Source organism: Callorhinchus milii, unplaced genomic scaffold (assembly GCF_018977255.1).
Source record: "Callorhinchus milii isolate IMCB2004 unplaced genomic scaffold, IMCB_Cmil_1.0 Scaffold4, whole genome shotgun sequence".
NCBI lineage: Eukaryota > Metazoa > Chordata > Chondrichthyes > Chimaeriformes > Callorhinchidae > Callorhinchus > Callorhinchus milii.
In genome coordinates this window covers 32,763,220-32,780,056 of record NW_024704745.1, presented here as the reverse complement: position 1 = coordinate 32,780,056, position 16,837 = coordinate 32,763,220, and the positions used below count along the sequence as shown (strand labels likewise).

General features: G+C 40.0%; 1 protein-coding gene across 1 annotated transcript in view; it reads right to left on the bottom strand.

The window, feature by feature from the left end:
* Positions 1-16,837, bottom strand: part of pibf1 (progesterone immunomodulatory binding factor 1) — a 74,236-nt gene that overhangs the window by 54,364 nt on the left and 3,035 nt on the right. The window contains 7 exon segments of the mRNA XM_007890732.2: positions 2,515-2,623; positions 3,280-3,316; positions 3,319-3,412; positions 6,147-6,266; positions 10,894-11,092; positions 12,694-12,794; positions 14,202-14,499. Of these exon segments, the coding sequence (XP_007888923.2) occupies positions 2,515-2,623; positions 3,280-3,316; positions 3,319-3,412; positions 6,147-6,266; positions 10,894-11,092; positions 12,694-12,794; positions 14,202-14,456 (915 nt within the window). The 5' untranslated portion in view covers positions 14,457-14,499.

Genomic DNA, 16,837 nt, shown 5'->3' with positions numbered 1-16,837 from the left:
TTGAAAGCATCTTTCAAACCTGTCGTCAAAGGGGTTCTTTTAGAGGGCATTGTCAATGGATGCGCACCACAGTGCAAATATGCAGGTATGACTTCTCAATCTATTCTCAGCTGTATTACTGTCACAAAGCAGTGAATGGTGGAGTGGGGAGAGGAGACAGAATATCAAATATTAAGTCTTCATTAGTCTTCACAGGTCTGCTGACTAGTTGAACATCATTATTGTCAGAACCCTTAAGGAGATTGCATGCAGTAGCATGACCCAGCTAAACTTGTACAGTAAAAAGAAAAACAAGAGTGGGCTTTCACATTCAGATATAAATCTGAGAAATAGGTTCATCTGTAGATCGATGAGGAGATTGTAGATTCTTGCCAGGCATGTCCGCAGTGCAATATGCCTCTAGGCTGCACACCAGATCTCCTTCTCAAGGGCATCAATGGCAAATAGTTGTAAGTAAATGGAAGTCTGCATAATGTTATCCACATGTGTCAATTTTGCATCCCCTGCAAAGCCGCACATTTTCTTCACATTTCTCCTAAAGACCGTAACTTACTAGGCTATGGTTCAGAACTCCAGAATCCATCCCCCCTCCCCCGAATTTTGTGATCTTTCTTCATGTCTGAGCCCAGGGTCACAAGGAAACAGGGGATCAGCATTCTTGACTTGATTTGCTTCCCTCTGAGCCCAGGAAATTAACTGTAAATTTAAGTATGGGCCACCATTAGCAAACTCTATGGAAATACAAGTTGCTTTTGCTACTAAACATCCCATTACACTATTCAAAAAGATGAAGGAGTTTCTCCTTGTGCCGTGGCCAAAAATCCTCCAAATTAATTGGCCATTCTGACTGGGGTCCATTGTTGTTGGAAACAGTTGCCTCATTTTGCATTTACAAACAGATCTCAGCTAAATTTTATCCACCTCCTTCCTGACAGTTTTTACAGAATATAGAGACAGAAAAAAAAGGAATTAAGGACCAATTTAATGTTTTCCTTTAATGTTTGATTGGAAGACCAGTGCTAATATATTAGTCATATGATTTTATGCACTATTTGCAGGCATCTTGGATCAGCTTTGGAAGTTTCACAGAATTAACATGAAATGTTTGGTTTCACTGGAAAGTGCTGGACATAAATCTGTGTTATAAGAAAGATCTTCCTCAGAGACCAAACATAAATACATACATCCGCAACATTGCCCGGCTCCGCCACTGTCTCACACCGCAGGCTGCCGAGACCCTCATACGCACATTCATAACATCCAGGCTCGACTATACCAACTCCCCGTTTATCAGCCTCCCCAACTCCTCCCTCCAGAGATTGCAGATCATACAGAAATCTGTAGCTGTTATTCTCTCCCACACCAGGCTCCACAACCCTATTACCCCCATCCTGCCCGACTCCACTGGCTTCCCATCACACAGAGGTTACAGTTCAAGATCCTGGTCCTCACTTTCAAAGCCCTCCATGGCTTTCCTCCCCCCTATCTCTGAGACGTTCTAACTCCCCTACCAACCTGGTCGCTCCCTCTGCTCAGTGGGCTCCGGCCTGCTTCACATCCCCTGCCTCGCACGCCCCACCACTGGCTGGCAGACCTTCAGTCGCTCTTCCCCTACCCGCTGGAACTCCATCCCGCATTCCCTCCGCATCGCCCCCTCCCTTGCCTCCTTCAAGAGCCATCTCGAGACCCTCCTCTTTAACCAGACCTTCGGTCAAGCTCCTTCTCCCCTTGCTCTCCACTTTCCCCAATCCCAACCAGCTCGTGTCCAAAATATTGATTATCCAGCGTTTTGGGACATCCTCCTGACGTGAAGCGCTATACAAATGTAATTTTGTTGTTGTTACATTTTCAAGAAAGAGTGCAGTACACTAAAATTTAGAATTAAAATTATATTAGAATTGTTTTGTGAAGATTCTAACTCGTGAGAATAGATGAATATGAATTCCAATAACAAGAAATGGAACAGAAAGAGAGTTGTCAGATGAGTTTGCTGTATAAAGCTCAGAGGGAAGTTATAAAGGGAAGTATGGTTCAAGGCTACAAATCTTTAGTAGTCAGACACAGTTGGATTTCTTATAAAGATGAAAAGCACTAAATGAAAAATGGATACCATTTGAAAATATCAGACCATAAGTTTTCTAAGTGTCTTTTTCACTCATGCTTACATATAGCATTTTTATCAAAAAAATAATAAATTGGTCAATTCAATCTATGACTGTTTGTGGGACACTGCTGTGCACAATTGGCTGCCGCGTTTCGCCCACAAACATACAGTCAATTCACTTTACAGTGTATTCTGTGCAGCGCTTTGAGACGCCTAGAAGACGTGAAAAGCGCTATATCAAATGCAAGGATTAGTATTATTATATAGCATTCTTCTCTTTTCTCCTGATTCACAAACTGGTGAAAACAGAATGGAAGAAAGCATTCAAGTTGGAGGTAAGAAACATGCAAGCACTGAAGTCTGGATCTAGGAAGATGAAGAAGGTAAAATCGACATCAGTATACATATACCTCGTTGGATAAGTCATTTTTCTCCTTAGTTTGTGCCTTATGTGTGATATCCAGTAATTCAAATTGTTTTCTGAGCTCTGAAGTATCCCGTTCAAATGCCTCTCTCTCACTAAAACAAAATACATGGAACATGTAACATAAAAATCAACAGCAAGGCAGAGCTTTGATAACATTTTGCAGAATAGATTTTTATCTCACTATTCCAACATCAACCCTAAAACATTGCCACAGCAAATTAACAAAATCTTTGATTTTTCACCATTTTTACAAAAACAAACACACAAATTGCATCTTATAGTGTGCCTTTCATATCAGGAGGGCATGCCAAGGTTCCAGATAGTTGAGGATTTGCACCCGAACTGAAAGTTAGATTTGGGAGATGGGAGTGGGAGATAATCGAACGTGCAGTCAAAGAGGAAAATCTTGAGATGGACCTTGAAGGAAGGGTGGAGGGGAAAGAACTGCGCAATGGCGTTCCAGAGAGTGGGGACAGATAGGCTGAAAACCCGACCACTGATGGTGGAACAGGCAGGTATTTTCTTCCTGTTTTTCGAAATAACTGACTTTGGACATCCTGGATGGATTCTGGGTATCTGTTACTTTTAAAGATAGCCTCAAGACTGGAAAACAGTGACTAACTTGAAATAAAGATCTGTGAAGAACTTTGAAATGTTTTGACATGATGAACTATAAAAGTTCAAGATGTTCCTTTCTTTACCAAAGAAATAAAAACATACAGATAAAACAACTGAACAGTGTACTTACTGCTTTACTCGGTCATAATTTTCTCTCTTATAATCCCTTGCTGGATGAGCTGCTTGGTGTCAGCTAACTCTAATGTAAGACGCTGACATCGTACCTCAAGATCACAGCGAATTTTCCTTTCATTTTCATAGCTCTAAAGAAGTGTGAAACAGTACAATAAAAGATTAGTGTTAAATAAACCTGCTTTGCATAAATATATTTTTTACTGAACTCTAATTTCCAAAGTGCTGTACAATTCAGTTATAAAGTATGGTTTATTTCTTTAGATATAACAATTTTAATTACAGTTGAGCCCCACTGTTTTATTGATCACCATAAATAGATACCATTATTTGTTTAAGAGTTTTGTACCATAATTGTTTTGCTCCTTACATGGATGGAGAGTTAATAGTGTCTATGTTACCCCTAAGCATAAGTAATTACCTTCAGGAGAGGTGGAAAAAATTGTAATGCATCTACATCCCTGCCTAGTGAATGTTAAGAGTGGTGTTAAAAAGGGCTCTCTAGCCAGCGTTACCCCTTCAACATAAAAAGTTTTCTAATGGAATCCCTTGTATGCCTTGCAGATCAGAAAGGTTCTGAATTAGTGGCTGCAATAGTGAGGGGTTATGTAATTGGCCTGAGATCCCATCAGTGTGGACACCATGCTGGGTGATGCACAGGACATTCCATGGAGAAAAAGCTGTTGGATATGTGTTTACTGGCAGCTACCCAGGTACAGAGCATTTTAAACATGATAAAGGATAATAATTCCTTTGAAAAAAATAATAATTCATTTCAAAGTGGTTTGAACAGAACAGCACTTCTTATTTTGAGCCTCCAGATATTGGATTTAATCCAGAATGGAGGATTTGTCACTTAGTAATGGATCGTGTTTCTTGTCCCGCCACAGCAGCTGACCCTTCAGCCTCTATGCCCATACCCTCCGGATCTCTCTCCCCAAATTATTTTGACTTGTCCCTCTTGCTATTGGTCTTTAAAAGCAAAACCTTCTTCTTTAAGCATGCTTACAGTCACCTCCCCTATCCTCCCTATTTGATGGCACGCTCTCTGTTTAATATTTTGAGATGTCACTCTACCAGAAATGTGCTATGAATTCAATTTGTTAGAACTTCAAACCTTGACCAATGTGGCTCTGTGGTTCTAAGACATTCAATTGAGGAAGACATCAGATTTACATTCTGATATATGCTAAATTAACTGAAATTGTGCAGAATCAATGGGAGTCCGAGCATTAGCGTTTCTCTTAAATTGAGAACGCATGAAAGACCATGGGCTATAGAGCAGTACATTCAAGGTGGAAAAGCACAACAGAGAAATAAGGAAAGTCAAGAATAAGTGAATTCTTATTCACCAACCTTGGCAGTTTTCTGAAAATAAAGTTTAATGTTAAAATGTGGAGTCTGATGCAACTTTGTAAGAACTTCGCAAACATCAAACACAAATTCAATATGTGAGTCGAAAACCACAGTGTAATCATAACTTTAATCAGGTCACTGGGCAAACCATAACTTGCTTGTTTTTCCAAGCATTCTATATCCAACTAGAAATAATTTCTGACTTCAAAAAGTTTCAACAATATTCCAGCCAAATCATCTAGAGACTTGACCATAATTTATATCCATGCCTATTATTCTCTCCCTACCTATATTCTTTCCGGATTAAAATAAAGCTCAAACTAAGTATGAGCGTTGCACAATTTAAAGTTTGCAGTCAGGCATCCGATTGTGGTGGGTAAATGTTAAGTCAGGCTTTAGACTTTCTTTGGTTAATAATTTGGGCATTTGGCTCCTAAATACTTTTGAAGCCAAATTTGAATTTTTAATTTTTTTTTAAACCAAATAGTCTCAACATTGATTAGCTTCGTCACATTTAAAACAATTATATATGCATAAAATATGCTTTTCACCAAATTTTTACTTGGAAGTACTTTAACTTCATCAACAGTCATTACATTAAATTAAGTTTAATACAGGGATGAGGAATTTAAATTATGTGGAGAGACAAGAGAGCTGTGATTGTTCTCCTTGGCACAGAGAAGGTTAAGGGGAAAATTTAATAGAGCTGTTCAAAATCATGAGGGGTTTTGACAGAGTAAATAGGGAGAAACTGTTTCCTCTGGTAGGTAGGTCAGTAATCAGAGGACACAGATTTAAGATAATTTGGAAAAGAACCAGAGGGAAGATGAGGAGTTGTTACCTTCAGGGGAATGCACTGCCAGAAAGGATGGTGGAAACAGATTCAATAGTAGCTTTCAAAAGGGAATTGGAAGAGGTGTTTAAAAGAAAAAAATTACAGGGCTATGATATAAGAGCAGGGGAGTGGGATTACTTGGATAGCTCTTTCAAAGAGCCACCACAGACACGATGGGCCAAATGGCCACCTTCTGGCTCAATAGCTGGCACAAAAATAGCTGATCGGCAATGGGATTTATCTAATGATGAGATTGAAAGGTGCAGAGCAAGCGCATTCCAACAAAGAGCAAAGGGCATGCAGCAAAGCAAACATATCAGGAGAAAAATGAGCAACAAGACAGAGTTGTTACGGTCTGGAATGCACTGCCTGAAAGGGTGGTAGAAGCAGATTCGATAGTAGCTTTCAAAAGGGAACTGAATAGGTACTTAAAAAAGAAACATTTGCAGGGCTGTGGGGTAAGAGCAGGGGAGTGGGACTAGTCGGTAGCTCTCTTAAAGAGCCGGCACTGGCACGAAGGACTGAACGGCCTCCTTCTGTGCTCCAAGATTCTGATTCTACACAACCACTCAATGAGCACCGACAATGTCATTAAACGAACACATCCATTAATACTTAAGTATGCCCAAGTATCTAAAGGTTTAATTCAAAATAAAGTTTTGAGAATTACAAACCTCAATTAAGGAATTCAGTTGAGTTTTCTGGTTATTGCACTCCTCAGAAAGGTCAACTTTCTTTTGCCGAAGCTCTTCAACATTCTCCTTCAAAGGTCGAACAACTTCATAAAAACGTATCTATTGAAAAAAATAGGGCTGTGCACGTTATGGTCACAAACATCAAGTGCTAGATTTCAGACATACTTAAGTACCTTGATACTAACCTATAATTGTATCCAGTTGTTTTTTGATAATCTTCAAAGTATATGCGCAACCAATTATTTAAAAAACATACACATTTAAAAACATCAGATTTTTCCCAAATTATGGAAGTTACATTGCTCTCTGCAGACACAAAAAATCTTTCTTGTTAATTATTTCAGCACGCATTAATTATTACTGCAAAACATGAGTCAAGAGGAAGCAAGTGTGCCAAAACAATCATTGCACAGAAAAATCCTTGCACTGGTAATTCTGGTAGTGAACCGAGTCATGGAAACAGAATTCGCCACAAATGCCAGGACTGAAGAATGCTTTTCTTGACATGAACATTCACTTCTGCTTGGGTGTGCTCAAATTTGAATTACTTTGAATTCACTGATACAAAAAATACAAAAATAGTTAGAGACTAGAAATAATTGGAATTTATTATGGTCCATATAATGTAAATATGGAACAGACACAAAGCAAAAACAGCTAATCCTACAGTGATCATAAGAACATAAGAATTTGCTAGATGAAAGAAGATCAAAGTTGATCCAGTGCGCCTTCCACCATCCTGGCAGTCACACAACACGTTGTGTCCCAAACTGTATATTGTGTCCCGAAATATTATTTCCTAACAGAAATCTACTCAATCTATCTAATCAACTACTTTAACATGAAAATAACAGGAGTAGATACAAATGATTAAACACTCCATAAAATGCAATAAAACACAATAATTCAGACACTGATAGGATTATGATCTGTAGAATGCAGCAAATTAGATAGCAAGGTGAACCACAGCCAATTTTGTGGTGGCAATGGTCCAAATGCAGCACAAAATACTCCTAAATTCTGAGACTATATAGTCCTTGCATTTGAAATAGTGCCTTATCACATTGTTAAGACATCTCAAAGCACTTCACAGAATATATTGTAAAGTGGATTGACTGTATATTTTGTGTGCAATTGTTACCATTTATGTTAAATACCTGTCTAAATCTGCCCATTTTTAGGATGTATTGAGAAGTTGTAGAGTTGGATGTTCAAAAACAACGCTTCAACTGAAATAAACAAGTATAATATTGAAACTGGGTTCATGACAAATTCTGCATATTGTTCTTTTTATAGCCATTTATAATAGTTTGAAACTCCTTCCAAAAAACACTTTTGCCAGATTGTTGATAACATGAGTATGTGCAGGTTCATAGTAAACAACTTAGTTCTTAGAAAAACATTTTCATGAAAATGTGGCCTCTGCTACTGGAGGGAGCTTCACATTTGCATCCTTTGCAAACAATAGGCCACAGTAGAGACAGCAGCAGAGCTTCGTTTTTTTACAGTACTATTATTGAACAAAGGTCCTGTTAGTGGTTACATGCAATATAACTTGAAACTGAGCATCAGGTAGTTAGATCACTACAATAATATTTAAATATATTAATTAGAAAGAAATTAGGGTCTGATAAATAAAAATAAATAAAAATCAGGATTTCCCCTGTTAAAAACTGATGTCATCACTCCTATCCTAAAAAAAACCCTCCCTAGACCCTTTTCTACTCCCTAACTACTACCCCATCTCCAAACTCCCCTTCCTCTCTAATGTCCTGGAACGAGTTGTTGCTTGTCAGCTTTGCTCCTTCCTCTCCCACCACTCCCTTCTCGAACCCCTCCAATCGGGCTTCCGTGCCACCCACAGCACAGAAACCGCCCTGGTCAAAGTGACAAATGACATTCTGTCCATCTGTGACCAGGGTTCCCTCTGCCTCCTCGTCCTCCTTGACCTCTCTGCTGCCTTCGACATCGTCGACCACTCTATCCTCATCCACCACCTCTTCTCTCACCTCAATTTTCACGGTGCTGTCCTTGATTGGTTCAGATCGTACCTCTCACACCACCTGCACTTCATCTCTTCAAATGGCTCCTCCTCCAGCCCCCGGACCATCTTGTGCGGTGTTCCTCAGGGCTCTGTCCTTGGTCCCCTCCTCTTCAACATCTATATGCTCCCTCTTGGTGACATCATCCTCAGACATGTATGCGGATGACACCCAACTCTACCTCTACCCTCGACTCCAGGACCACTGCTGTGCTGACAGAATGTCTGTCAGACATCAAGTCCTGGATGAGAGCTAACTTTCTACAGTTAAATGTCAAGAAGACCGAGGCTCGCCTGATTGGTTCCCGTCAGTGCCTCCTCACCTCAGGCGCTGACAGTATCACCATTCGTCGTTGCACACTCCACCTTACTAAGCCAGTCCGGAACCTTGGGGTCTTGTTTGACTCTCAACTATCCTTTCTAGCCCACATCTGCGCCATGACCCGCTCTGCCTTCCCCCACCTCCGTAACATCGCCCGGCTCCGACACTGTCTCACACCGCAGGCCACCGAAACCCTCATACGCGCCTTCATTACATCGAGGCTCAACTATGCAAACTCACTGCTTGTCGGCCTCCACAACTCCTCCCTCCATAGGCTGCAGATCATCCAGAACTCTGCAGCTCGTGTCCTCTCCCCATCCTTGTCCAACTCCACTGGCTTCCCATCACACAGAGGAGACAGTTCAAGATCCTGGTCCTTACCTTCAAAGCCCTCCATGTTCTTGCTCCCCCCTACCTCTCCGACCTCCTAACCCCCTACCACCCTGTTCGCTCCCTCCGCTCAGCGGGCTCCAGCCTGCTTCACGTCCCCCGCCTTGCTCGCCCCACTATCGGCGGGCGGGCCTTCCGCCACTCTGCACCCACCCTCTGGAACTCCATTCCGCAGTCCTTCCATCTCGCCCCCTTCCTTACCACCTTCAAGACCCACCTCAAGACCCTCCTCTTCAACCGTGCTTTTGATCTCCCTGCTTCCCCCACTGCCCTCCCCCCTCCCCCACCCCGACCCTCAGCTCAGGTCCGTAACTCTTGTCTGTCCAGCGCGTTGGGACGTCCTCCCGACGTGAAAGGCACTATATAAATGTTATTTTGTTGTTGTTATTAATTGTTACTTTCAGTTCATGAATTTCAATTTGGAAGATTCACGAAAACCGAAAAAGTTTTTTTAAAAAAGTGTGAACTGCAAATTCTAAGTCAATGTCCCAAAAATTGCTGGCAAACTCAGTTCTGACTGTTTTGCTCATTTTTGGACATTGAACAATTTAGAATCAATAATTCTTCAGTTGTGATTTTCACAAATCGAAAATAATAATAAACATAACATATGCAGCTTGTGAACATCGCAAAATTATACAATCTTTTCTTGCAATTAGGACTTCTTTAATATCAGTTTCTATGAATTGATACCATAGCACTACCTAGTGTTGGAAATCATCACTACAGACCCACTATAGAAGGATTTAAAAGGATTTCAACCCTTTCAGAAAAGTGAGTTGATGAAAAAACTGCTTCACTACTTTGCTTTTTTATAAAGTACTTTCATAATCTGTATAAATGTTACTTTAAAAAAAATCAGTTCCTAAAGGTTTCCATGTTTTCTCATTAAAAATCTCAATACCGGCAGATAAATAAATAATAATCCTTGCATTTGATATAGTGCCTTATCATGTCGTCGAGACATCTCAAAGCACTTCACAGGATTTACTGTGAAGTGTATTTTGTGGACAACTGCAGCAGCCAGTTGCGCACAACAATGTCCCACAAACAGCCACTGAGTGAGTGCAGTATATAATCACCAGTGATAATTAACACACCATTGAACAGTCTGATCCAAATCTGCCTTTGGCTAGATATCTTTGGGAGTGACCTTCCTGAACAATGATATTTTAATCCATTTTACCTAAAATGTACAAAACATGATATGGTTTCCTCAGATTCTGATATAATAGCCTTCTCAGAGGAAAAATATATTTTACATAAGTAATTACTTATAGAATACCCGCCACATGGTAATGAACCGTGCAATATTGGTTCATCATCACTCAAGAGGAATAAGTACTGGAAATGAAGATGTTTATATTATAAATAATATTATAATATGTCTCAAATAATATGTCTCAAAGCACTTTTTCCTGTAGTTATGCTAATCAAGTGTTCTTTCAGTAACAATTGACAATAATAGCTCTTGTGTAAGTGAAGTTAAAGGCATCTTAATGTGAAGTCTTTCATGTGTGTCTAACATGCCACCTGACAATTAAGATAACTATCAAAGCAATTTCAAACCCAATAGCATGCCTCCTGGTAAACGTGTATTAGCCTGACCTTAGCTGAGATCAGTTAATTCAGTACAGATTGGGATTCAAACCTCTAACCGTATGTCTTAATATGCCACTTGAATGTTGCCAGTGCCCACTATGCTGTGTGAAAACATCACTTCAGCCTGGAAACTATATACTTACAAATATAGGACTAACCAGTTACAATTTTTTTTCAAAAGATTTCTGGGGCTTGTGAATACTTTCCATTTTGGGTCTCATTCCATTCTCAGATGCTATAGCGACACCAGTTATGTGATGCATGCGTCTCAGAATTCACTTCAAAGAGCGTTGGCAACTTTCCACTGGCTTGAGCTAATGTGACCAAAGGATTAAATTAGCATCAAAAACAGTCATCGGTCTTTAACTTACAGACACATATTCTGGGATGGAAAGTTGGTCTTCAGGTCGAACTTTCAGCTCAACGTACTGTTCCTCACTCAATTCCAGATCTCGCAGACCTCGTCGAATATCACCTGCTCTATCCTGCAGTTGCTTATTTGTTTGTTCAAGTTGCTTCTGTCGTTCTAGAATGGTTTCCAGTTCCTGTTTTCTTAGATCCTGACGTCTCCTAAACAAAAAAAATCAGTGTATAGCAAACCCACTTGTCGGTGTTGTATTTTTTAAAAAATAACATAAATGGTTTTATTGGAGTTTTAGATGAAGAAGAAATAAAACCACTTACCTGTAGTTGGGGGAAGAGGCAAGAAATAATATACATGACTAAGATACCTGGTATTAGATACTGATAGCAAATAAATCCAGGTTTTATGTAAATACATTCTTGTTATTCTAGTTCAGTTCCAGAAACTGATAAAAAATAAAAATGATGAAATAATTTCAGCAAAACCCATATATAAAACATTTGTCCTGGTTTTCATTTTTTGTAAATAATATTTAAAAATAATACACCTCCAAATCTGTTTCGTTTCTTCCTTTCTCTTCCTTGTCTCTCCCCTCTCACACAGCCCCACATGCAGATAAAGTGTTCTAATTTGATATTCTTTCAAAATGTAATAAATAGCTCCACCATTGGAGAGAGCTCCTCTAATCCAAATTCTCTGCTAGTTACCTGTTCCTATTTGTACTATTCCGCTTCAAATGTTCATCCAATTCCCTTTTAAATGTTATTTCAGCCTCAATGGGCATGTATGGCAAAGCATTCTATTCTTTAATAATAAAGAATAATAATCTTGGCATTTGATATAGTGCTTTTCACATCTTCTAGACGTCTCAAAGTGCTTCACAAAATATACTGTAAAGTGAATTGACTGTACTTTTTGTAGGTGAAACACGGCAGCCAAGTGCACGCAGCAGTGTCCCACAAACAGTCATGGATTGTTTTGTTTTCTTGAGGGATTATCAGGCGTGTGGAGTAAGGAAACTTGCCCAAGGTTTCGCCCTGCCTGGAATTGAACCCAAGTGTCTCGCTTGCAAGGAGAGTGCTCTAACCACTGAGCTACAGGACTCTACCTTAATAAACCTCTACGTAAAAATGTTTCTTCCAACCTTCCCATTCCAAAGAAAATTATGAACTCATACCTTTTTGCTACTGAGTCACCAACTAATGAGAATAATCTTTCACTAGTTTCTAAAAACCTTTCAGAATTTTGAAGGACTCTTCTTAATCTTCACTGTTCCAGCGAAAACTGACCCATTCTTTCCAAGCTTATACTCACAACTATAACCTCTCATTCCTAGGATCAACCTTGTTAACATACCCTGTATTCTTTCATGCCTCTGATGCCATCTGTAATAGGCCGCTCAGGACTACACTAAATACTCCACTGCAAGCCAACTAACATCTCATAATTTAACATCAAAACACCACTTTTGTGTTCAATATCTCTATTAACCCAGAATCCTAATTGGTATTGTTGACTTTTCTGCCAGCAATAAAAAGAAAATTAAATTACAAACCTACTCAATTATTGCAGGCCTTGAAAATAAGTCTAGCTTAAATCACAGCAGGTCAAAACTTGAACATAGCATGACAAACTGGTATTCACATCATTTACAGTTGTTTAAAAATAAAAAATAAAGTATTTGGTTACAATGCTAGTATTTTGCATTTTGTTAAGGACTGTTTTCTCTTATATGAGAAGAAAAGTGAACAAATTGACTGAATGAAAGTTGAAGTGAAAGGTTATTTTTCTACTGCCTCTGACTGACCTGGCATCTTCCTGCTGAATCTTCAGTTGGTTCTCTAAACGGACCTGAAGCAACTGCTTCTGATGAAGAGAATCATTTAACTTTTCCTCCAAATCCTCAATCTGTATAAAAAAAACCAAATCAAAAATTGGAATTGAGATTGTAGAACAGTTGCACACCAAGGATAGTCGCTGACAAAAGGCTCACTACACTCAGCTTTTACTCAGTGCAAGTCAGACAGCAACCAATTCAATCCGCATTGCATTATCGGTTTGCTGCTCATTATAGCACAATCACAATAAAAGGGCTTGAAATTATTTCCGTGATAACTGATTTGTTCCAACGTTTTAGGTGCCATAAATTAACACTGCTGCTAATCCTTGCAAATTCATGAACTGTGTTACAGTTGGTCCGTCTGTGAAAGCTAGATTAGTGAACATTGCAATGTTGAACTGTGTCTGCTTTTGGATCTCTTCCAAAACAGGATCTGGAAGAATTAACTGTTACATTCCAACAGCTACAGCAACAAACATTTATATAGTACTGGAATAATGTTTTTCCTGTCAGATTCAACCAGTTACATCCTGGAGTCACCCAGTACACTAAATTGATTTTGTAGCCCTACTTGCAACCTTTGAACTTTTAAAGAAAGAATTTTCACAGTTAGTGTAGTTGCCCTAAGAATTATTCATTAAAAAATATTTTAAATCTTCTCTTCAAAGTGGATGTGAAACTATGGTTACCTACTAAAAAATATTTTGAAAGACAATGTTACGTCACGATATTTGAGATCCATAAAATCTACAGTGAGGCATAATAGCAGATCTGATTGTGTATATGTGGAGCCAACCAACTCGCTCTCTGCACCAAAGCCAGTTCCCACTCTAAAAGAAAGATAACTTTTGTTTGCTACACATGTGCAAAGCAGGAAGTGACATTGGTGATGATCCTATAACCATGAAGTTAGCCTTCATTTTACAACAACTTACATTTATATAGTGTGCTTCTCACAGGGTAGCATCTTGAAGCACTGAACAATGGTAGAGTTTGACGCCGAGCTGGGGAGAAACGTGACCGTGGGCACAGTCGAAGAGGAAAGTCTTCAGGTGCAATTTGATGACAGGTAATGAGGAGAGCAAGCAAACAAGCAAACCGGCAGTGCAAATACATAGGGAATGGAGTTCACAGAGCTACCTGCTAACTCACTGTAAAGAGCACATCCTTCAGATGAAATGGTAAACCGAGGTCCCATCTGCCAGTCCAAGTGGACATTAAAGGTCCCTCTATTCAAAAAGAGAGGGGAGTTTCTCCTGGCCAGTAATCCGCCAAATAAAATTAATCACTCACTTAAAGATTGTCTGTGGGACATTGTTGTGAGCAAATCGGCTACTGTGTTCACCCACAAAATACAGTCACAAAACGTCAAAGTATCTGCTGTAAAGTACTTTCAGATATCTCAACAATGTGATAAGGTACTATATTGAATGCAAAGATTATTAGCATTATTAATACATGTTAACAGTACTTACTTGAGTGAGATAATCTACTTTAAGGTTATCGATGATCAGATTTTTCTGAGATAACTCAATCTTCAGCAACTGTAGGTCATGGTGAAGTGCTTTTCTCTCAATCAACTGCTTGGTGATTTTGGTGGAAGAACTTTCTCTTTCTTCGGATGAAGAAATGTCATCTGTTGGCACAGTAGTTTCCAAGCTTATGTCCTCGGACTCAAAGGAACTGCATACATGGGCCTTACAGTCATCTTTTCCCTTCTTTCGGGACATTTCTTTGCAAAACGTATTTTCAACAGAAGATAATCACTGAACCCTAAATATAAAATAAATTGATTTTTAAACTGTTGTTTCCTTGAAGACCTTGATACATCCAACATATATCCATTTGCATCAACAGAATCATTATGAATACAAATTGTATTTAAAAAAGACAGAAAAAAACAAAAAGTAATTTATAAAAGAAAATAGAGATGCAGAAAGGAAAATAGTTAGAATTACTTTTAATCTTTAAATAGGTATAAACACTGGTGTAGAATTCTAGCTTTTTTATTTGTTCCTTTTTTATGAGAGAGATTAGTAACAACAATTTTATGCTTATATAGCAGGTAGTAAGTGCCCATTACTTTTGCAATTCTGTTCTGATATTTATTTATATATATATATACTGTACATAAAAAAACCCAGGTGGAATCCGTGAACAAAATACTTATCCAAAGGACTACTATTGCTCCCTAACCTAATACGTACACGTTAGCAATACTTCAAGGTTTAGTTGTTGACTCGCTTACACCTTGTTCAGTTTATCCAGCACAGTTTGGTTGAAGGAATTGCCATTCAAGTAATGCAGTAATTATACGATCAGTTTTAAAAAAAGGATATGGGGAGAGATGGAAAGTAGGATCAAAAAATGTTTTTATTTTTTAAAATGCAGATTGTGCAATGGCTCGGAAATAATTGCTTCTTTCTCTGCAGATGTTTTTTAAGATAACTCTTGAAATTGTGCTGATGCCACTCTGATTCCAGATGTTGAAGTGATACAGGTGGCCCTAAATCACTGCAGTTTTGTAATAAAGCACTTCACAGAATATACTGTAAAGTGAATTGACTGTATATTTTGTGGGAGAATCACGGCAGCTAATTATGCACAGTAGTGTCCCACAGTCATGGATTGAAGTGACCAATTTATTATTTTTTTTTTGAAGGAATTATTACCCCCGGAAAAGCAATCTGCCAAACGACTAACAACCGGATTACTAACAGAGCCAATATGGAGTAAGGAAACTTGCCCAACATTTCGCCCTGCCGGGAATCAAACCCAAGTCCTCTCACTCGCGAGGTGAGTGCTCTAACCACTGAGCTACTCCACAGGACTCCACATACTGCAACAATAGTTACAGTATAAAATAATAATAATCCTTACATTTCGTAACACGTCTTTCATGTGCAAAACATCTCAAGGTGCTTAATAGGATTTACTGTAAAGTGTAGTGGATTGCGAACGTTGTAGATGAACGAACGTATCAACCAATTTGCACTATCTGTAACCATTTTTTTCTGGGAGATTGTTGGGCAGTATACTAGGATAAACTCACTGCCACCCTTCATGGATGCACTCTGCATCTCACGGAGCCAATCCAGAACCTCAGCGTCCTGTTCGACCCTCAACTGTCCTTCACCCCCATATCCATGCCATGACTCGCTCCGCCTTTCCCCCTCCGCAACATTGCCCGTCTCCGTCACTGTCTCTAACAGCATATCGACAAAACCCTCAAACACACATTCATTATATCCAGGTTTGACTACGCAAACTCACTGCTTGTCGGCCTCCCCAACTCCTCTCCCCAAAGGCTGCAGATCATCCAGAACTCTGCAGCCGTGTCCTCTCCCGCACCAGGTTCCACAACGCTATCACCCCCATCCTTGCCCAACTCCGCTGGCTTCCCATCACACAGAAGATACAGTTCAAGATCCTGGTTCTCACTTTCAAAGCCCTCCAACGCTTTACTCTTCTCTACCTCCATGACAACAACAAACAAAGTTACATTTATAGAGCGCCTTTCACTTCGGGAGGACGTTCCAAAGCACTGAACAGTCAGGGGTCGGGACCCGAGCATGAAGGAGGGGTGGTGTTGGGGTGAGGGAAGGCAGAGAGTTGGGAGGGCGACCGAAGGCACGATCGAAAAGAAGGATCTTGAGACCGGTCTTGAAGGAGGCAAGGGAGGAAGCGAGGCGAAGGGACAGTGGGATGGAGTTCCACAGTGTTGGGGCAGATGTTGAAAACCTGGCCACCGATGGTAGGGCAGGTCGGGCGGGATACATGGAGCAGACCGGAGCCCACTGAACGAAGGGACCAGGCAGGTTGGTAGGGAGTCAGCACGTCAGAGAGGTAGGAGGGGGCAAGGCCATGGATGGCCTCGAAAGTGAGGACAAGGATCTTGAATTTGATCCTCTGAGGGAGGAGGAGCCAGTGGAGTCGGGTGAGGGTGGGAGTGATGGGGTCAGGTGTGGGAGAGTACACGAGCTGCAGAGTTTTGGATGATCTGCAGCTTGTGAAGAGTTGGGAAGGCCGATGAGGAGGGAGTTTCCGTAATCGAGCCTTGATGTGACAAATACGTGGGTGAGGGTTTCGGCATCCTGAGGGGTGAGGCAGT